Source organism: Protopterus annectens, chromosome 11.part0, assembly GCF_019279795.1.
Source record: "Protopterus annectens isolate FY-2018-M chromosome 11.part0, PAN1.0, whole genome shotgun sequence".
Classification (NCBI taxonomy): Eukaryota; Metazoa; Chordata; order Ceratodontiformes; family Protopteridae; genus Protopterus; species Protopterus annectens.
This window is the reverse complement of record NC_056745.1, coordinates 584,208,353-584,231,522: the sequence shown is the minus strand read 5'-3', so window position 1 is coordinate 584,231,522 and position 23,170 is coordinate 584,208,353. Positions and strand designations below refer to the sequence as shown.

General features: G+C 35.6%; 1 protein-coding gene across 1 annotated transcript in view; it reads right to left on the bottom strand.

The window, feature by feature from the left end:
* TRHDE (thyrotropin releasing hormone degrading enzyme) overlaps nucleotides 1-23,170 on the bottom strand; it is a 5,519,112-nt gene that overhangs the window by 4,595,373 nt on the left and 900,569 nt on the right. Inside the window, 1 exon segment of the mRNA XM_044088069.1 lies at nucleotides 6,891-7,017. Coding sequence (XP_043944004.1) covers nucleotides 6,891-7,017 — 127 coding nt within the window.

The window sequence follows — 23,170 nt, the reverse complement described above, 5'->3', positions numbered from 1 at the left end:
CGCATCTTTGGACTGTGCTGGGAACTTTATGACAGATTGTGCATATTTGGTTAGACCTTTAACATAACCAATATGTTTTGTGACTCACTTTGAGTACATGTTTTTTGGAAAAGAGTTTGCACCTGTTTTTTTTTTTTTTGGCTTAAGTTTAATGCAACTACATTGTGTTTAAAAGCCACTGCAATATATACCTAATTATATATATATATATATATATATATATATATATATATATATATATATATATAGTATGTATGCACATGTAACTACACACACACACACACACACACACACACACACACACACACACACACACACACACACACACACACACAACAGTAACTAGAATGAAATATGAAACTTGGAGTTGCTTTATATGAGAGCAAAGTGCAGAGAAATATGGGTATGCCTTTAAATATGTGCAAAATGAGCTTGCTTTCATGACTATTAGAGAGGAAAATGAATGTATTTGATATTATAATGACTTGTCAATGCCTGTATAAAAAAAAGTAGCTAAATATCAGGAGCGCAGGAAGTTAGTTTATTATTGAACATACTATATAATTTTTAGTTGGGGTGTATTTCTAAGAGGAACACACTAGCTTACATTTTATAATTATTGCAAATTTTTTTCACTTCATGTTCTTTTACACTATACTCTTGTAACTTCTGAATCCTCTCTGTAGTTTCCCAGCTACTTATTGATTCAAAATACTCCAGGCAGCAATAATTCCACAGATACTCAATGGCTTGGCTGAGACCTAATGGTCTCCATACAGCTCCTAACCACAATCTGCTCTGTTATGAAAATATTTAACTGATTGAAGAGTGACTTCATTACAGATCTGTGTATGTGATACTGCAATGCCATACTGATGTCTTGTTGAATGTGAAGTTTGAAATAAAACCTTTATTAGTTCTTTATATGTCAAACAGCAACTGTTAAACCTTCCTTTTTTACTGTTTTTCTTGCTACTTACCCATATTTTTTAGGACAAAGGAGAATGTATACTTGCAGATGGCGATGAGGCTGGGATGAGCTTCTGTCAAGATATGCAGTGCTTGTCCCCATAGCCGGCCTTAGGCATAAGACAACTAGGTGGCTGCCTAGGGTGCCAGACTAGCAGGGGCGCTTTTCTAGTATTTATTTGGTGTAGGTAGACCAGGATGGGGGCATCAAGTGGTGTGGTGGGGGGCACCATGGAGCCCTTATGCCTAGGGCACCAGTTGACCTAAGGCCGCTGCTACTCCCTATGTGTTCCAAAATGCTTTCACTAAGTCACAACAATGTCACTTATGTTTAGAAGAGCATGTCATTGCGAGTCACTGTTTTTCTTTTACTGCTGCTGCTGCAAAACTCCTATGGAGAAAAATCCCTGAAAGTTAAAAAAAATATCACTCTGAGCTATAAAATTTTCTTGAATTGTAGAGCATCTTATAACATTTTTATATAATTCGAATTAAGAATTGCACTCAAAAGTTGATACACACACAATGTTTAACAGAGGAGTTCAGCAGTAATACTGGAGCGACATTCTGATGTAATCTGTAGTGCTATTCAATGAAAGTGCTACCGAGCAGCTCATAGGATTTAATCAGTCAAGAAAAGGCAATGTTGTTGCTTGGATACTTAATAAGTGTACATCAACTTTATTGCTATGATAAATGGTTATTCTTTAATATAGTAACAGTTCACTGTTGCCAGTTAATGGTCTAGTTGTTTGTTTCAGGCAGTAAATCTAAACAGAAAAGCATAAATAGCACAGTTCATTGAGCACACTCTGAAAGTATTTCAGAACTGATTTGCTAATTGCTACAATAAATCTTTCCTGTAATAATTTCTAAGTGTGCTTAATGGACCTTGTTATGCATGTTTTTATTATTTAATATGTTACACTACATGTTTTGCACAACTGTATCATAGTAATATAAGCATGTATCATTCTGCATCAAGAAAAGTTATATTACAATTTTTATCATGCATTTTTATAAAAGGTCATGAGTACACCGTATGTGATGCACTTTTTATTACTAGCTATAAATGAATATTTGATGATTTTCTCTTATTGACCAGACAGATCACTAGGAAATGTTTCAGTTTTCTTTTTGCAAGCTGCAGCACTTCAAGATTAAGTATTATGGTCTACTTTTCTGTGATTAAATGAAAGCTGCAGTTACATATGATCCTTACTCTGTGTACATTGTTTTATTTACTTTGTAAAGGAATTCTAAAAAATTGTTTTCCTCAATAACTAAATTATAAGCAGCATTACATTTTATTTGGGTTACTAAAGTGTCATTTAATTTCATTTATATTGTTTTATTAAATATGTAATCTCTGGACGGCATAAGCACATTTTACTGGTTATAAATATATGTCACTAAATTAAGATTGTTACAGACTTAGCTTTTATGAAAAAAAGTATGTACCTTTTAAGCATTTGCTAGCCTACTGTTAAAGGGTCTCTACTCAATGCATTATGAGGCTTCATGGTATTAAAATTTTTACTTAATAGGGGTGTCCTCTCAATAGTTGATTTCTACCTGTGACACAGATGCAGAAACAAAATTAATCCATAGGTGAGCCACAGGTATTAAGAACAGACAAAACACAGTTCCTGGGGAAAGGGAAGGAAAACAACATTTTCTGTAACTTTTCTCTTTTTAACAGTTACAGGCATTGCTATCAATCTTGTAATTAACATCTGAGGCTGTTGGACCTTAGCATTACTGTGTTCCCTTGTATAAGGGTGGAGATCCAGAACTGTCATTCTCAGACGATGTAGTTATTTACTTATATTTGTTTACCTGGGTAGTGCAGTGATCAATGTTCACCAATTTCAGGCTCAACCTAGGTGAAATACCAAACTTTTAATAAACAAAAACACAGAAATGTAAGAAATAACAGAGTATTTCAGACTAATTAGCTAGAAATGTACAAATGCATTTTAGTGAACAAGCACAGTGCAATGTATAATCAAGCAGTGTGTAATGCACTATGCATACATATAAGGAGATAGGGATAGCGTTTTAGGCGATATACCCTGTGTTGAAGCAGGAACATTTGTACTGGATGAAGAAGGCTATTTGAATTGCTTTCTGAACCGGGGAATATGTGTTGATTTCCTTTAGTTCAATTGGGGAGAGCATGACGAGGTGTAAGTACCCGAGAGGAATAATGGAAATGCTCTCACTTTCAGTAATGTATCTTCGGTGTAAGTACCCGAGAGGAATAATGGAAATGCTCTCACTTTCAGTAATGTATCTTCGGTGTAAGTACCCGAGAGGAATAATGGAAATGCTCTCACTTTCAGTAATGTATCTTCGGTGTAAGTACCCGAGAGGAATAATGGAAATGCTCTCACTTTCAGTAATGTATCTTCGGTGTAAGTACCCGAGAGGAATAATGGAAATGCTCTCACTTTCAGAAATGTATCTTCATAGGATGAAAGAACTGGGGAAGAGGTGGAAAACAGAGCGATGATGCATCACAAACCAAAGAAGTAGCAAAATGCTTGCTACAAATGAATTAGGGTTCAGCATTCATAACGGATATAAAGGCAGCACCTTCAGTTTATGGCACCTTGTACTAGCAGTGATTGTTTTATATGACACCATAACTATTTCCTGGTACTGTTTCTTCAGGTATTGGAAAGGTTCATAGCCTTAAAGGTAATGGAAAAGTGCATAGCCTTATTCAGTGACTTAGAATTTTCACCATTATAAATCATCTATAATCAGGGCGTATTCTGAATTATATGCCCAAATACATTTAAGCCAAATTAACATGTGACTCAGTGAAATAAGTGAGTGCAGTTTGTGTAGACAAACTGCATATTTCTTACAGACTTGTACTCTTAGGATCCTAAGATGCTTGCTCATGGAATCAGAAGGAACATTTATATACACTGCTCTGTTTTGCTGAGCACAGGAATATTACATTTCACCTGATAATTATATCCCATTTGGTATGCTAATGAAGACCTCATAAACTCTTACTGCTAACCTGTATGTACAAATGAAGCACAGAGCTCTAGGGTAAAGAATTAGATAACTGCTTACTACCCAGGCAAATAGTGTCATTTAAGGCAAGTAGGTAATATGTCTTTGTGCATATTATTTTGTTATAAAATCAGAAAATAAAATTCAGTCCTGCAAATTTGTAAATAAATTGCCTTGATGAAGGTCAGACATTAACAAGCTGAGAAGGGAAGACCAAGCATCAGCATTTCTTTAGATATCCAGATATTAGAAGAATGTTGATAGATATAACCCCACTAATACATATTGGATCTGCTCTGTGATCTTCTCCCAATTGCTATGCTGTTATACTATTAATGGGAAAAATCAGTTGGTATCCTTCAAAATTGTCCAAACCACCTCAACAGACTTTTTTGAATCTGGGGAAACAGTGCTTGTGCTCTAATGTCCTCACTCTGACATGGGCAGTGATTCTAGGAATTGAGCAAAGAAAACTCATTTCTGCTCTCTTTATCTGCCGCCTGGTCCTTGTGCAACTACTCAAAGCTTATGTCCACAGGTGAGGCTGGGGGGATTCACTTCATAATCTCGAAATACTGAAACATCGAATTTCAGTAGCTCAAAACTATGAAACCAAATCCACAAAACACCGAAACTACAAAACCCTGAGCCCAAAACCATAGAATTCAAAACACTGAACAAACCGCATACACTACACCATACATACACCACAACATCCACATCACAACATAAACAAACAAAAACTACACACATACACAACTCATACACACATAAGCTATGCCCCCACACCACCTACTTATATATACTAACTCTGAGATCGCACAAACAGGAAACAAATGCAAACTCACACACACACATTCTCCAATTCCTCACACACACACACACACATCAAACATATCAGCACTCTCAAGCACACTCTAACCCCCATTCAAATCCCTTACAAAACACCCACTTACCTGACAAAACACCTAGATACACGCACGGCACCGCTCACCATAAACACACAATCCCGGACATCATGTAGAGTAAGGCCATAACTGCAAATTCGAGATATTTGAATTCGCGATTATGAACTTTCGCTATTTTAAAATTTCGGGCTTATAGTTTCGAGATAGTAAAATTCGACATTTCAGTATTTCGAGATTATAAACGGCTCCCGGCTGGGGATATAAAGTGACAGATAATCTTAGAGTTCAGTCCTGTGACTCAGTTCATCACTGTCCAGTATGCATTTTGTAGTATTTTTAACACTGCACCAGTCTGCTGATCAGTCTCTGTTTCCCTTTGACCACCTGAATGAGCAACACCCCGACATCATTAAACTCTTCCACCCAAGGTAGCTGCTTTCTGTTCACCTGCATAGAGCAGCCACTCTTTCCTTAGCAGAGAACCATGAGTCTTGATTTCTACATGCTAATTTTTATTCTGTTTGCTTCATAGTCAGTAGCAAACTGCTCTAGTGAATGCTGGACATCAGAGTACTTGAAACTTATAGAATAACACCACATACAAAAAGGAAAATCCAGTCCTCATTTCCCCAGATGGGATACATTTTAAACAGTAGCTACACATCTGTATACCTGCACTGAAAATCAGAAACAGGAAGAAGAAAAAACAAGCCTTTAGTGAAATCCTCCACCCACTCTGAGTGTGTCTAACTTAACACTAAGAAAATACATACAACTTTGGAGCCTCAAACACGGGAGATGAATAGATGCAACAGTGATAAGGGACCCCATAGTGTTGCATTCTATCCTACAATACTTTCCATTGCTGTGCACTCATATATCTCCTGTATCAGGACTTTTCCAGTAAATAAAACAATTCTAAACATTAAATCTTTAATGTTTGTAATCCTCTGTAATTAGTGAATTCCCAAAAGACAAATAAAATGGAAAGCATGAAAACATACAACTCTAGATAAGTATCGTTAGTTGAAAATCCTTCATTTTTTCCAATTTGTTTGAAAAATGTTGTTCGTTTGTTTGTTTGGAAAATTGGCTACAGTTAACTAGCTGATAAGCAGTCAAACAAGCATTATCCTGTCGTAAAATCCTATAATCTGTCAGCATGCCAAGACATTAATGCATACATGTGCAGTATACTTATTAAGTGATGAACTATCTGCATAGCTTCTCCATATATGCTAGTTTCTTTAACATTTTAGCTTACAATCACTGCCACACATGTATACCCTCCAGGACAAAGTTAAAATGGTCTGAAACATACATTGTAAAATTTTCTTTTATTTTATTTTGAAATACAGTTAAACACTAAATCATCAAATGTTAATATGCCGTCTTCATTGTTCCCTATCTAGGGACCTACCCAAACTTGTCATTGTCATTTAATACAAAACGTGTAATCCAGCACTGCAAACAAAAATCATGTTATAAAGAATAACTACCACTGTAATGCTACATTTCAATGCAAATAGTAGCAACAATAATTAGAGTGGTCTGCAAAACAGATTAACATGTGATACATGTGAATTATACTTTCTGAACCAGAGTCACTCTTTAAACTGCTTAATATTATACTTTCAGATTTTATAGCAACCCAAGAGAAGGACTTGTTAAGCTGGCTGCTGTGGTATGACAGTCTAGAAAAACGTTTACTTGCAGTGTCAGGTAAAACTTCATCCAAAGGTATGTAGTAATAGCCATCTAGCTCGAAATGTGTGTCTTATAGCTTAAGGTAGTTTCCTGAGTGAAGATGATTTGGTATCAATAACAGAAAAAAAAAACATAATTCTGTTTACCATTAGCTAAGTGTATGTTATTCATGACTAGGATATTGGTGTCAAAGTGTTGATGCAAATAAATAAATAAATATCATTCACATAATTTGCAGTTCTCCAGCTTTATAGCCTTTGATGCACCACTTACCTAGTTTAGGAAGAGAATATGGTACTTTAAAATAGTCTTCATAAAATTCTAGGAGCTTCTTTGTTATATTCAAGGCATAGTCTCCAGATCCTCTTCGAACTGCGTCAGGCCTGGCATACAAGCGAACCTTATGAAGAAGAAAAGTAATTGCACGGGTTATTTTTCTTTTCTGTTAAAATAAGTACAGACTGTATACGTTCAATCAACATAATAACATATGTTTGAATAAAATGGCAGATGCTTCAGAAATCTTTAAATGGTTGGAAATAAAACCAGAGGCAGTATCAGTGCTCCAACTAAATATTTTTAGCAATCATGTCAATATACTGATCTATTACTGCAACCTGTTTGCATGCGTACTACACTGAGCTCAGTTATAAAGAGGAAATGGAGTTTGCCAGTACTGTTGTGTTTTACTGCTCAGAAGTGGAATATGGAGATGGATGGAGAAAACCTATTTTGGTAGTAATGATCCTAGTGCTGAAAAACATCTGCAGTTCCAGCAAGTACACTCACTCAAAAGTTTTATGTTTAACTAAGGATCATTACTGTATGAATCCATAACATGACAGAGAATGCTATATGGAGCATCCTTAGCTCCCATATTGGAGTAAATTATCTAAAGCAAGTCCTACAGACAACTGAAGCAAATTCTGCTCTAACTTTAGACTGGACACCCAGTTTGTGTGGTAATATAATTAACTAACTAGTTACAAAGGCTCCAGTCAATGACTGACTATACCTGTTTTATTGTTCTAAAAAGAAACAAACAACTGTTCAGTTTTCTTGTCAGATCATTTATCTTGGTGTAACATCTGAATGAAAATTTACCCAAATAATGTCAATTTTTTTTTCAGCCTTAAGGGCAAGACTTGAACAAGACAAAACACTAGTGTTCCTCTGAGTTTCTACTGATCTCTGTGAATCCCAATGATATATGTTTATCAGTTGATATACAGTATCCAGAAAATAAAACAGATTTTTTTCTCTCCTAATTACCCCAGTGAACACTCCCTTGACTCTAAATTGCTTTTCTTCCATTACTTTTTATGAGAACCAGAAAGCTATTACCACAACTAATAGCAGTGTCACGGCCACCAGTAATATACCAGGCTGTGATATAAAAAATACAATATACAAAATATACAACATCCACACATAAGTTCATAGGTTCATAGGTTCATACTAGGCTATCTGCCCTAGGGCATTTATAAGCCTAGCCAGAGTGTGTTTGGCTTTCGCCACCCATTTTAAATTAATTTTGCTATGCCCTTTTTTGAGGTTAGTATAGTGTGCCTCTGTCTAACAGTGACACAGAAGTGATACCCAGGGTAAACCTACGATCTCCCATCCACTCATCAAGATTCCTCTTGAAGAGAGTCAATGAGGGACTCTGCCTAACCTGGACTGGGATTTTATTCCAGAGTGAAGGGAGTCTCTGGGTTATGAATCTGTCCCTCCAGCATGTCCTATTTATTTCAGTGCTGAGGTTCAAGTCTCTCAAGAGTGTAGCTCGATGGGATTTGGATTTTCTGAGGTGGTGCATGTCCATTAATTCCGGGTTGGACATGGCTTTATACATCAGGCACAGATCGCCTCTGAGCAGGCGGTATGCCACTGAGTAGAGCTGGAGTTTCTTTAACCGGGCAGCATATGGCATCTGTTTGAGCCCTTTGATCCTCTTGGTGAGGTACTTTTGGGGTCTTTCCAGTTGCTGCAGGTGTCTGGTAAGGTACATCCCAAAAGGGGCATTGTACTCAATTATGGGCCTGATGAGGGATGAGTAAAGAGGCACGATGACCTCCCCTGATCTAGATGTGAATCCCTTCATGATTAGGTGGGCTATATAAAATGTTTTTCTAACCAATTTGGCCACGTGGTTGTCAAATGAGAGATTGCTATCAACTTGGGTCCCCAGGTCCCTAATTACTTCTTCTGTACTTAATGGATTACCACCTATGTGGTAATTTGTGGGCACTTTGTTTTTGCTAAAGGGGATGACTATACACTTTTTGGCGCTTAGCTTGAGGCCATGGCTCTGGCACCAATTGTCTGTTTCTATGAGGCCCTTTTGGAGGATGCTTGTGTCAGCTGGAGAGTCGATTATGGCACCCAGTTTGCAGTCATCTGCGAACTTGGTCAGCCACAGTCCTTCCGTGTTGGCCTGTATCTCCGAGAAATATATACCGAACAAGAGAGGTCCCATGACTGAGCCTTGTGGAATGCCACCTGTAACTGGTTTGGAGTCTGACATGGCTCCAGCAATTCTAACCATGTAGGTTCTGTCCTCGAGCCAGTTTGCAACCCATCTAGTGACATAGGGGTTTATATTTAAGCTGGTGAGCTTATCTATAATGCCCGAGTGGGGTATTGTATCGAAGGCTTTTGCGAGGTCCAGGTAGGCTGTGTGGACCACCTTCCCCTCGTCAATGGCCTTGGTGACTGTTTCAAAGAAATCGACCAGGTTTAAGAGGCAGGATCTGCCCTTAACAAAGCCGAACTGGGTAGGATCCAGTGACTGTAGGTCCCAATATCTTTATTTATGAGGTCCATGATGATCCTTTCCATAGCTTTGCAGACCAAGCTAGTCAGGCTTATGGGGCGATAGTTTCCAGGATCCGTTGAGGCATCACTTTTGTGGAGAGGGACCACTGTTGCTGTACGCCACTCTTTGGGTACATATCCTGTAGTAAGGCTAAGACTGAACAGTAGTTTTATGTTTGGGTTTAGCTCTTCTTGGAGTTCATGTAGGACGCAGCCCGGGACACCATCTGGTCCCATTGATGCTGTGTTTTTTGCTTTGGAGAGGGCGGCTGTTACCTGAGCATCTGAGATGTCAGCAGGGCAGCACTCTGCTGGGATAGATATTTGCCCTTTTGGTGGGGAGGGGGGGGTTGCGCTGAACCTGTCAGCTTGGATGTTGGCAATGTCTGTGGGTTTGGTGTATTTTTTGTCATTTTGGACTAATTCTGAGCATATCTGGGAATTCCCACCCAGGTTCCTAACATAACTAAAGAAAGCCTTGTGATTATCCTTAGTGTCCTGTGCAATGTTTCTCTCGAAGCTGGACTTAGACGTACACTTCTAGAGCATGACTGTTGAACAATGTCCAGTTGTCATGAGCCTTGAAGACTGAATCTATGGTAATTCAGATTTTTCAAGATTTTTCCAGCAGTTACATGCAAAATTTATGGCTTAATCTTTGGTCCATGCAGATCACAAATGGCTAATGGTGGGCCTATTCTTCGTGCTAGTGGAAGGAGGACACTTTAGAAGATGCAGTATCCTGCAATAAGCCAAGACGTACAGCAAGAAATGGAAGGCCAGACTGCAGGACATAGCCATTGCCATGAAAGACAATTTTAGAGGGGCAGAACCAGCCCCTGGATTGGAAGAATTCAAACAGATAGAGATGGACAATAGACTTAAGAAACACAAGTAAGGAAAACAGGAGTAAGTCTTGTCTAATTTAACTTTAGCTACTAAGAGGTAAACAGAAGAAGAAGATAAAAAGCTAGTTCCTTAAGACATCTAGGTATCTAGAAATTGATATGGACAACTTGCCAAATAAGGATAGAGAGTATAAACTGATACATTCATCAGTCAAAGACAAACAACAAATAAATAAATAAATAATTAATTTAATAAATAAATAAAAATACCAATGCTGATTCTGAAGGAGCTATGGAAAGCATTCATTGCAGAAGATACAAAATATATTTGCTGATTTGGCAACCCTAGGTCTGAGCAAGGAGGTGGAGGCACCAGTGCTCTCCAAAAGACCACTTCAACAGCAAAAACATGCTAGAAAGAAGTCAAGGAATCCCTTTTGTCTTAAACAAGAAGCATCTATCTACCACATGGGAGTGATTGACTACAGCCTGTACCATCAATGTTCAGACATTTGTGTCTTCAGACTTAATTTATATTATTTATGAGTTAAATATAAAGTCCCTCTATATATTACATTATGGATTGTAGAGAAGCTGGGAGTTTGAATAATTTGGAAATGTTTATCAATCTGTATTTGGCAAATGCACAGCAACAATTGAAAAACATGTATTTCTGAAATCACTCAAGAGTTGGCAAATGTTTCATGTCTTCAGTTTTGTGAAGTTTTAGCTATGACTATCTAGCTAGGACTTTCGACTATTTACATTAAGCAATTTGGTTACCTATTTAAATGTTGTATGTTCTGATATTGTTATACTTAGAATAAATAGGTGATGGTTTTATAAGTGGAATAACTGTCCAAACCTATGGTTCTATTATTCAAAGTGCTACTGTCTCTGGAGAATTTTTTTTTTCAATAATTTTTATTTTTATTTTTACATTAATAAATGTCACAAATAAAAACTATCTTACAACATGACCATATATATATATATATATATATATATATATATATATATATATGTTATACATTGATGTCAAATACCACAGGATATAGGTCGTACAACATATCTATTTACACTATGTACATAGATGCTTTCACTGTTAGTTCCACAGTTATATAGACAGTATATACATTCGTAATATCCAAGTTATTATTTAATATCTGAACTTGTATGTGTTCTTTGGTTCCATTATAGTGTATTTCTAAGTTGCTGTGTGATGAATTATGCTAATATGATATTAAAGGTTTGTTCCCAAATCTCTCTGGATTTCATGTTTTTGTTTCTTTTATCTATTATTATTTAAGAGCTAAAAGGTGTTGTATAGCTACTTGTTTAAAACCCTCCCAAGAGATATTTATCGTATCTAGCCATTTAAAAGCTATATACAGTTTCATTAGTAGGAAAATTGTTAAAAGTGTATTTGCTTGTTTTCTTGGTATGTTGGGTGGGAGAATGTGTAATAGAGTGAATTCCCAAGTTAATGTTGATGTTTAATAACCTGTTTTTTGTAATTGTACCTTGAGAGAGTTCCAGAGTTTATAGACACATTTACAGCTCCAAAATACATGGATTAAGTCAGCTATGTGGTCCTTACAGTGTGGGCAGAAAGGTGATTTTGATGTGTTAAATTTGTGTAGGATTGCAGGTGTAAAATAAGCATTATTATTGATCATGAGCTGAGTGTATGCTAACTTTTTGAGGGGTATAATCTTCAGTGTTAGATTGATTGCCTGGCTTATTTGCTGATCATCTATGGTGGTTTAATTTTTCTCCAGGAGTTAGAGACGAGGAGGTCTTTCTGGTATTTGATTTCATTTATCATTTTATATGAATTAGTAAGAGTTTTCTTTGTTGTGATAATAGTTTTCCAAAACCTGATACAAGTTTCTATGTCACTATTGGCCATAGTAACATTTTGGAGGTAACTGGAACACAGTTCATTTATTTGTCTTAGGATTATTATGTGTGATTTAGGGAGGTTTAAGTTGGTCCTCATTTCTTGTATTGAACAGTTAAGGTAGGGATACATATCTTGGATTGTTTTATCTTTCAGCCTGGGAAAAGGGACTAAGTCCAGCATCTTATTGTTTATTTTTAAATTTGAGTTTTTATGAAGGAGTTGCAGTATTGTCATGGCTTGTCTAAGGTTCAAGAATTGAAAGAGTTTTTGCGCTAAGTTGATAGAATGTTTTAAGGGCTCTATAATGTTATAAGTTTCTGCTTCAGGAATGGAAGTGCTTTGGGATTGAAACCTAGAGCTTTAATATATCAATAATAGATTGTCACCCAAAGAGGAGACCGATTTTCCATTAACGGGTTATGTTCAGCTATTCCTAATATTCTGTTAGTGTACATTACATTCATATTAAAAAGTTGACTTGTAACAATCTAGTTTTTCTTTTTTTGTCCTTGAAATTGTTTCCAAGGAAATCCGGGGGGGGTATGTGGGAGGCAAAACTGGAATACCGGGAACTGTTTTGCCAAATTACTTTAGAGGCCAACAGGAATCCCGGTTTAAATGAAATGTCTATTATACCTGTTCTAAAACTTAGATCAGCTAAGCTGTAAAATCAGCAGTGCATGTTATTTCATTTTGGTCCACTAGAGGGTAGTGGTATACTATCCAATATTCATAACATTGGTGGTCTTTTTTAATATGAATGTAAATGTTTTTCTACATTTTTTATATATTTACATTTTATTTTATTTTATTTTATCATATATCTTTCATGTGTATTTATTATTAAGAGTAATTTAGTTTTTTGAAGTGATTCTAGGTGAATATATGTTATTCAAATAACTTTTCAAACTACATCGTAAAGACAATACAATGGGTGTTACAAGTAATATTAGATATCCAATGATCTTCAGTATTCGGAATTGGTCACAGTATTTAAACAGCATTTTAATTATATGAAATTATCTGAAGAAGTGTTTTATACGAAAACGCAGAGTTGTATTGGCAGTGTTAATAAATTGTTTTAAACTGTTTACTGTGTTTCTCCAGCTCTCCATCTCTTATTTGGTTGCTTGTTTGGACTGAATAGTTTCGTAGTTCTTTTTGGTTTTTGCCATTCGGTGTCTTTACTGGTTTTTTGATGGCTGAGCAACCAGGAGTGGAGGCAGAGGATGATTTGCCCAGAAGTAGAAAGGGAGAGCTGCGCAAGATGATCGGCCAGCTCTCCCAACTTGTGGAGTTTCTTACACCAGTTTGCCAGTCATTTGCTGCTATTTTATCTGGTGTTCCAGATGACCAGGAAATGCTAAGGAAATGCATTCACAAGACGGCATCCATTTCGGGTTCCAATATACATTATTCACAAGGTCCACCAGTGTCGAATTCTAATGGAACTATGGACTTAACGGGAATTCCCAATATTTTTAATACAAATGCTAGCGAAACTCCGAATCAACTTAGAGTGTCTTCAGAACGTTTGAATTTTGGCGCTGACAATAACGCTACACAAGGTGACTGTCAAACTGTTTCTAAATCAAATTTATTACATTTCAAAGACAATGTGGCTAGAAAATATGATTTAGATAATCACGTTCAGCAAGTACGTACAATTCAAAATATCCCTACTTACAGGGAGAATTTATACCATTTGTATGTCCTCATGGAAAAATTTAAGGGTTTTGAATGTGATAATGTTTATTTTAATGAATGTTTAAAACATAAAATAGTACCCAAGGGATTAAGAATTTGGAAATTCCCTAACAGGGTTCAACCAGGGTCGGACTTCCATACTACTCTTATAAAAATCTTTGATAAATGTGGATTGGAAGTAGTTAGGGCCATTAAGGAAGAGAATGAAAGAGAGAAGTAATTTTTGTTGAAAGAAATAGAAAAGGTGAATGACAACATTTTAAATGATTTATTGTTTACTGTGGAAGAAGAGAAAGCTAAATATCATGATATTTTTACACAAATAGATAAGAAATGCACAATTAATATGTCAAGAAAGCAAGGTAAAATACAAAGGGATTTAAGAGAATATAAGGAAGGTACTGCCTACCCACCCCCTTAACCCTTTAAAAAGTTTTCTATACAGAAAGGAGACAATTTTCAGGAAATGAATGATAGGGGAGGGTTTAGATATTCAGATAACAGTTTTGAACAACATGTAGGACAGGGGGAATTCCCTTTAGATTATCCACCCCCTCCCCTTCCAAGGAGGTCCGACAGAATACGAAACAAACCTCGGACTTTTTACAACTACAACCACCCCCACTACCAATAGTGAACAAAACACTGATTTCAAACTACCACAGAGATGATTCTATTATAGAGTCAAATAAGGTGTATACCTACCAAGGGTACAACATTTTTAATTATAGTCATATTTCTATTGATATAGAGCATTTCAATTTATTTTCAAAGGGTTTTAAATATGTTCCATACAGGAAAGCAGACATGGTAAAAACTGTTATAGATCTAAAATTGTTTATCAGAAAAAAGAATCTAGCTTTATTTTTTGGAAATTTAGGTTCGGAATTATTTTCAAACCCAGCTTTAAAGAGAAAAGGAATTTTTAATCCCCCCTTGCATCCCCAATTGAAAAACCTTGAAACTATTTTAGAAAGGGAAATTAGAAGAGAGGTATAAAATCATAAAATTAGTTCCAATCTAACACTAATGGAAAGACAATACTTGAATGATTTAAAATCAGACCGTACCATCAGGATTATGCAACCCGACAAAGGGGGTGGTACGGTCTTGATGGATACTATTATTTACGAGTCTAAAATGAAAGAAGAGTTACAAAATTCTAGTAAATATAGTTTAGCATCAGTTAATGAGGTTAATATAGCTAATTCAAAAATACATATGTTGTTGGACGATTTATTATTAGAAGGCTCTCTCAATTTAGATACATATAATTTTTTGTACAACAAATTTCCCAGAGTTCCTTTGGTATTTGGTATTCCCAAGGTCCATAAAAATTTTATAGACCCATGTTTAAGGTTGTTGGTTTCTTCTGAAGGTGCCATTACTTCTCCTATTTCACGGTTGTTAGACAACAAGCCTAAAAAGTTGGCATTTGAGGGTACTGCAGTACTAAAGGACTCATGGGATGTATTAAGATTATTGAAACCAGAATTATGTCACGATTCTTTGATATTCATTACATTGGATGTTGTGGATTTATATGATTGTATACCCCATGAAGTAGGTTTAAATTGGCTGGAAGAATATATGTTAAAGTTTAGAAATTTCCCAACTACAGATTTTAATAATATACTTTCATTTATGGAAATAGTACTAAACAATAATTTTATGTATTTTGAGGGGAGTGGCTATGGGGGCAGGATGTGCTCCTACATTTGCCAACATTGTCCTTTCTTGGTGGGAAGATCAATTCATCCTCAATAGTGAATTTAAGGGTTGTTGGTCATTATATAAACATTTTTTGGATGACATATGTATATTATGGATTGATACAGAACAAAAATTCATGGAATTCTTAAACTATATTAAGAGCACTACACATTTCCTAGATTTTACATACAATATTGATCGTAACACTCTTAATTTTCTTGATATTAGTATTTCGAAGGAATTGGGTAGTTTTAGTTCAAGAATTTTCAGGAAACAAACTTTTTCCAATTCATATCTGCATTTTAATAGTGGCCATCCCTATTTTCAGAAGAGAAATCTTATCAAGGGTCAATTGGTTCGGATCAGCCGGATGACATCTAAGGACACAGAATTTGTGGTCAAATGTAAAAAAGTTTGTGAAATGTTTAAAAGTAGGGGTTATCCAACAGACTTAACATGCCAGATAGAAAAAGAGGTTAGTGAAGGCAGAAGTTGTAGGTTTAGACCTATTTTGGGGTTAGATCGGTCAATCTTTCACCAACCATTGATTCAACTTTAAGAAGTAAAGAGAAAGACATTAACGGGGCATACATACTCGACTACAATGGAGATTCCAATATAATAAAAAGAGTAGTGTATAGGGAATGGGAAAGATTTCAACAAATTTCAGATATTGATCCAAAAGTGTTGGAACCCTTATATTTCACATATAGACGTGATTTGAATTTTTTAAAAATTTTTGAACTTGGAGGTATGAAAAGTTTTACAAGAAGTCATTTAAAATATGATACATATAAATGTGGGATGTGTCCCCAATGTAACTTTATAGTAAATGCTCCTTCTATCGAAATTACTAGTAGGAAAAGACATATTATGAACAAGGTTTATGCTAATTGTAATAGTTCAGGTTTAGTTTACCTAGCTACATGTAAAGTTTGTAATTCATTTTATGTCGGGAAGACCGAACGTAAACTTAAGACAAGAATTTATGAACATTATTATGAGATTAACAAGGCTAATTCTAAAAACGGATTATTTCGTCATAAGTTGACTTGTCCACAATCTAGTTTTTCTTTTTTTGTCCTTGAAATTGTTCCCAAGGAAATCCGGGGGGGTATGTGGGAGGCAAAACTGGAATACCGAGAACTGTTTTGGCAAATTACTTTAGAGGCCAACAGGAATCCCGGTTTAAATGAAATGTTGTCTATTATACCTGTTCTAAAACTTAGATCAGCTAAGCTGTAAAATCAGCAGTGCATGTTATTTCATTTTGGTCCACTAGAGGGTAATGGTATACTATCCAATATTTATAACATTGGTGGTCTTTTTTAATATGAATGTAAATGTTTTTCTACATTTTTTATATATTTACATTTTATTTTATTTTATCATATACCTTTCATGTGCATTTATTATTAAGAGTAATTTAGTTTTTTGAAGTGATTCTAGGTGAATATATGTTATTCAAATAACTTTTCAAACTACATCGTAAAGACAATACAATGGGCGTTACAAGTAATATTAGATATCCAATGATCTTCAGTATTCAGAATGGGTCACAGTATTTAAACAGCATTTTAATTATATGAAATTATCTGAAGAAGTGTTTTATATGAAAAGGGAGATTTGCATTGACAGCGTTAATAAAATTGTTTTAAACTGTTTACTGTGTTTCTCCAGCTCTCCATCTCTTATTTGGTTGCTTGTTTGGACTGAATAGTTTCGTAGTTCTTTTTGGTTTTTGCCATTTGGTGTCTTTATTAGTAAAAATGTAGTTGAGAAAGTGAGTGCCAGCAGACCATCTGAGAGCGAACAGTCCTTCCAGTTAATAGGAGATTTAACAGCATTAATACAACTCAGAACCCAATGGCTGGAGGAGTCACTTCATGTTTTAACCTCTTATAATGAAAATGGCTTACAAGCAAGGATCCAATCCAGTGTTAACATTGCATCAGGATTTTCTGGCAATGCTAGAACCCAGCAGGTCAGCTTGTATTGTGGGAATGCACTGAACGATGACCGTACTTGAGTTGTAAAGGACGATAATCGAGGTAAGAATTCAGCATTTTATACTAAACTGTTAATTCACAGGACTGACATAAGGGATAAAGGTGTGCTTCCTTTTGTAGGGCCTCCAATTCTGAATTGTAGCCAGGAAGGTTACAAGAGTCCTAGAGACATTAATTATTCAAATGTTAACAGACCAACAAACAGAATTAATTTAAATGATTGGTTAGGTTACTGCCCGTCATTTGAAGAGCCATACCTGGTCCAAGGTATTAACCAAAGAGGCGCACTTTTAGAACAAATGTCTTCTATTCAAAAACCCCTGGTGGAGTTTCAGAAATTACAAACTGACAACAGTTACATGGAGTTGTGTGTGGTTAAGGGTTACGTTCTGCAAGCATTTCATATGTGGAAATTTCCGAAGGGGGATAGTTATGGTTCTCGACTATATAGTCAGTTAATTGACATATTTAATAGGCATGGTCTGGAATTATTTAAAGTTTTAATAAAGGAAAATAAAATGATGGAACTATTGACTTTACAAATTAACTATTAAGACTCAGCCATTAACAAGGATTTACTGTTTGACCACTCTTCACATAGTTATTACAAGACATTTTCTGTAGTAAATTGACATATGTTTCCCATTAAGGCTAAGAAGTTAAAACAGTTGAAAAGAGATGCAAAAGCTTACTTGACCAACACTGCCTATCCTCATGAACAGGGGAAGGTACAACTATGAAATGGGTGCCCCTGAGCAGAATTCAGTTTACAGGAGTGAGGCAATGGCCCAAGAGCATTTCGTTGGTGATGGTCATATGAACAGTAATGTCCCTTTTTCAAAAACATTTGGATTTTCCTCTACTGCATGACCATCTCCCACCCCAGGATTTCAACAGATCCAACAGTTGATCATGCAAGCCTTAAAGTAACATGAGATCACCCTCAACAAGAAGGAAAAAAATCAAGGGCCCAAAGCATCATGGGAGGTGTCGCTGTCACTCCAAGAAATCATGATTGAATCACCTTTACTCATGGAACCTTCTGTAGTCAAGTCCCTTAGGATATTTAATTACTCCCATGAGATTATTTCTAATACCCATTTTAGATTGTTTGAAAGAGGTTTCACCTTTGTACCCTCCACCAGATTTAACACAGCTGATTGCCTCTTGGAGTTAAACTTGTTTGAAAAAACCTTATTTTATTAATCATATTTGGTGACCAAGAGGAAGGTCAAATTCATATTTTCAAAAAGGAAAGCATTTACAACTCCCCTTGTTCTCCTCTGCTGGGCTTGTTCAAAGATTTATGTTGACATGATATCTACAACCTTGGGCAATCTTCCCGTTATACTAATTATAATCTGAAACAAGATGAGTGGGACTTATGGAAAAATTTAGGGGTGATACTTCTGTTAGAATTATGAAACTTGACAAGGATAGGGTTGTTCTTATGAAAGCCACTTTATTTGGTAACAAATTCAGTAGTGAGTTAAGCGCTTTCATCCCAGAACATTTACAGGGGGACTTCATCAGAACTAAAAAACATCCAACAACACAACTTAAAATACTAAAGCTAACAATCAATAGAACAATAAAACAATTAAGACTGTTGGTTAAATCTATAATCTTCTAGATGCCAAAGTTTCAATATACAATTAATACTAGCATAATCACTCAGCCCAGGGTAAACAAAGGTGTTTCCACATAATTGCCACTTTAATTCACATAGTTCTAGATGTTCAGGTAATATTTTACCGTGAACATTAGGGACAATCTGCTGTATTACAGAAAACTCAAATCCATGATCTTTAAACTCAACCAAATGTTTACACAATGCATTAGTTAATTTTGCTTTTTTGGTGTCAGACAAATGTTCATACATTCTTTCATGTAAAAGTCTGGTAGTTTTTCCTATGTAAAAAGCAGGACACTGTAAACACTTTGCCAGATACACCATGTTCTTAGACTGACAGTTAAAATGCTCTTGAATTAAAAAATAAAAATTACATAGTTTAAACCTTTCCCCCTTGGGTGCTAAATAAGACCATTGTTTACACATCCTACATTTAAAGTTACCTAATACCTTATTATTGTTATTAAAGCCTGCATTAAGTGACCGTCTACTTTCCAACAAGTTTTTGAAGGACTGATCCTTTATAGCTGACAATTATGGTGACAAACAACATACCTTCAGTAACTATAACATCGTTTAAATGGGACAAAACTCCCAGATGTCCTTACAAATATGTTTAAGTTATTTTAAACCATCCTTTAAATAACAATCAACCACTTTGGCCATAAAAATGTTTTGGATCTCTTTCCATTAACAATAGGCATAAACAGAGGTTGACATAAATCTTTGTGGATTTTAGGAATCCCGAAAATACTTGCAATTACTCGGTATTCATTTTTAATACAGTTATATTCTTCCAAATTAATCTGACCCTGATATAATATGTCATCAAGCATAGTATCAATTTTTTAATGGAATATTAATTTCATTTTTAGAGACCTCAGTATATGTCCCATTCATAAGAACAATATTGATACAATTACAATAATCCAACTTCTCCATGATGACCATACTGTTACCTTAATCAGGTTTCATAACCCATATGTTTTTGTCATCCACAACCTTTACTTCCATGGTCAAATTGTCTTGACCACAACGTACATTAACCATTTGCATAAAATCCAGTTCACATCCTCTCTCAAAAATGTGAATTAAGTTATGCATAGGGGGGTTAAATGTAGTAGGTTTTTCAAACACTGCAAGTGAGCGTGTTCAGGCTTAACACCAGAATTAAACCATAAACATAAATTTCATTTTCTAGTATACATTTTTAAATCCAGTAACAATTCAGCTATATGCCCTCTTCTGGCTGGCACATAGCTAAATCCTTTAGCTAAAATATCAACATGGGCCTGAATAAGATATGCATTTATATGAGTAATTAAAAACTTTAAAATCACTTGTGCTATTCAAAATTACCTCAGGACTAACAGTTTCATCAGAATAAACCAGTTCACAATTGGAAAGGTCAATAGCAAGTTCACAAAAAGGTTCAAAACACTCTGAAGTCATGGGACTTCAGTACTAAGATTGTATCCAAAAGCTACATTTAAAAAGTCAGTATTGTTGCCATGCTAAGCTAAATAGTCCCAGTAAGTGGCATTCACTTCCTGGTTCCTGTAAAAATCCAAATTATCACTTCCATGACTTTTATTTTTACTCTTATTCTTGATCCGGTCAGAACGTCTCACTCCCTCTGTTGAGGGTGAACCTGGGCATTCGTCATGAGCACTCCATTGTATTGAGCCATCAGAGATGATGTCACTTCCTTTTGCTGGTTCCCATGAAGTTGACTGGATCAAAATGATTGACTGCCATGGTTACTGGCTTTTACAGGGTAGGCACAATCATTTGCATATGCTTCTGCATTTCTTTTAAGCTTCTTGAGTTTGTGGAAATAAATATCATTGCAAATCTTTTCTGCCCTGTAAAAAATTTTATCGTAATTGGTTTTGTAATGTTCAAATAACATGTCATTACAAATAACATTATGCAGCGACTCTAAAGTCTTAATAAATCCCACCATTTGGATCTCATTATTTCTAATCATTAATTGCAGCAACAAAGTAACATGAGGTACTATTGATAGATCTGCAGGATGGAAGCATAATCCATTTTGCTTTAATCAGCATGGCACATTTGATGAGCAACAAGGCAACCATAATGTCCAGACCATGGGTGCATCTTTGGCTGATAATTTAAAGAATTTTGACAACGCACTTATCAAATATAAAAAGCTGCAACTTGAGAAAGTTACCTACAGAGGAATATTGAGCTTAGACAAGTCCCTAAAGGATTAAGACTGTGGCATTACCCTAATGGTGACTTTTCCAATCCTGATTTTATTAAGGAATTGCATGTTATTTTTGACAAAGTGGGTTTGGAAGTTTTGTAATTAACAACAACTCTGAAAAAGCTGATAACCATGGCAATCACTCATTTCGATCGAATTAAGTTCATGGGTGCCAGCAAAGGGAAGTGACATCATCTCCAAGGGCTCAAATACAACAGAGTATTCATGACAAATGCCCAGGTTCACCCTCAATGGAGGGAGTGAGGTGCTCTGACCAGATCAAGAATAAAAATAAAAGTCATGAAAATGATGGCTAAATGCCTTTGTTTGCCCTGGGCTGAATGATTATGCCAGTATTAATTGTATATTGAAACTTAGCCATCTAGAGGGTTAAAGACTTAACCAACAGTCTTAATTGGTTTATTGTTTTATTGATTGTTATCTCTAGTATTTTAAGCTGTGTTGTTGGATGTTTCTTAGTTCAGAAGTCCCCCTGTAAATGTTCTGGGACAAATACGTTTAAACTGCTACTAAATTTGTTGCCGAATAAAGTGGTTGTCAATTACCCTTTGACTGGTTCATTAAGTTTTTATCATTTTCTTGGTTTAGTCTTTGGTTATGTTGTTGTTCTTATGAACACTATTGACTACTCAAACAAATGCTTGGGATTTTGTTATTTGTTGATTTTTACCAGGAGGAGTTTCTTATACACTGCCAAATTTCAAAAAGTGAATATAACTTTCTTCATATGGAAAAAACAGTTGTTCCTTTTATTTTTCAAATACCAAAAGCACATAAGGACATTTTATACCCACCATTAAGGCCAATTGTATCAGCTAGACAATCTAAAACCTATCCTCTAGCAGCATTCATTGATCAAAATTTAAAACCTTTCATCTAGGAACAGACTCACATTTTGGGACACTCTTGGGACTTTCTTAGATTTACCCTAGAAATGTATAAGGAAAGTGCACTTTTTGTTTGTATTGATGTAGTTTACCTTTATGGCTGTATTCCTTCAGTGGATGGTTTAGATAGTTTTTCAGAAGCTCTGTTTAAAAGTTCTATGGTTTCTGCCATTGAATATGCAATTTTAATGAATTTCGTGGAATTTGTATTGGAAAGTAATTATATTTACTTTGATCGGGAATACTACAAGCAAGTAAAATGTGTGGCAATGGGTGCCATTTGTGCATCCTTATATACCAATATTGCAATGTGGGAATGAGAGGAGAACTATATGTTGAGTTTTCAGTGTACGCACAGTTGGCTTATGTACACGAGATTCCTCGGTGATATATTTATATTGTGGAAGGATTCTCATTCCAAGCTGGATGAATTATTTAATTATACAAATGCTAGTACCACCTATTTTAAGTTTACACATACCATTTATGAGAATTAATGGAACTTCCTTGATGTCTCAATTTATAAGCAAAATGGCAAACTGCACTTCAATATATGCAGGAAGCCAACCTTTTCAAATTCCTATTTGCGTTTCCAGAGTTGTCATCCTCTATTTCAAAAAAGATCTTTGACAAAAAAACTATATGTCAAAATCTCTAGGATGATCACAGACAAAAAAGTATTTACACAGGAATGTCGAAAGTTGACAGATATGCTTAGGGCCAGGTGCTACCCGAATGATGTTACTGAAGATATTTAGAATAAGGTTACCACATTAAGA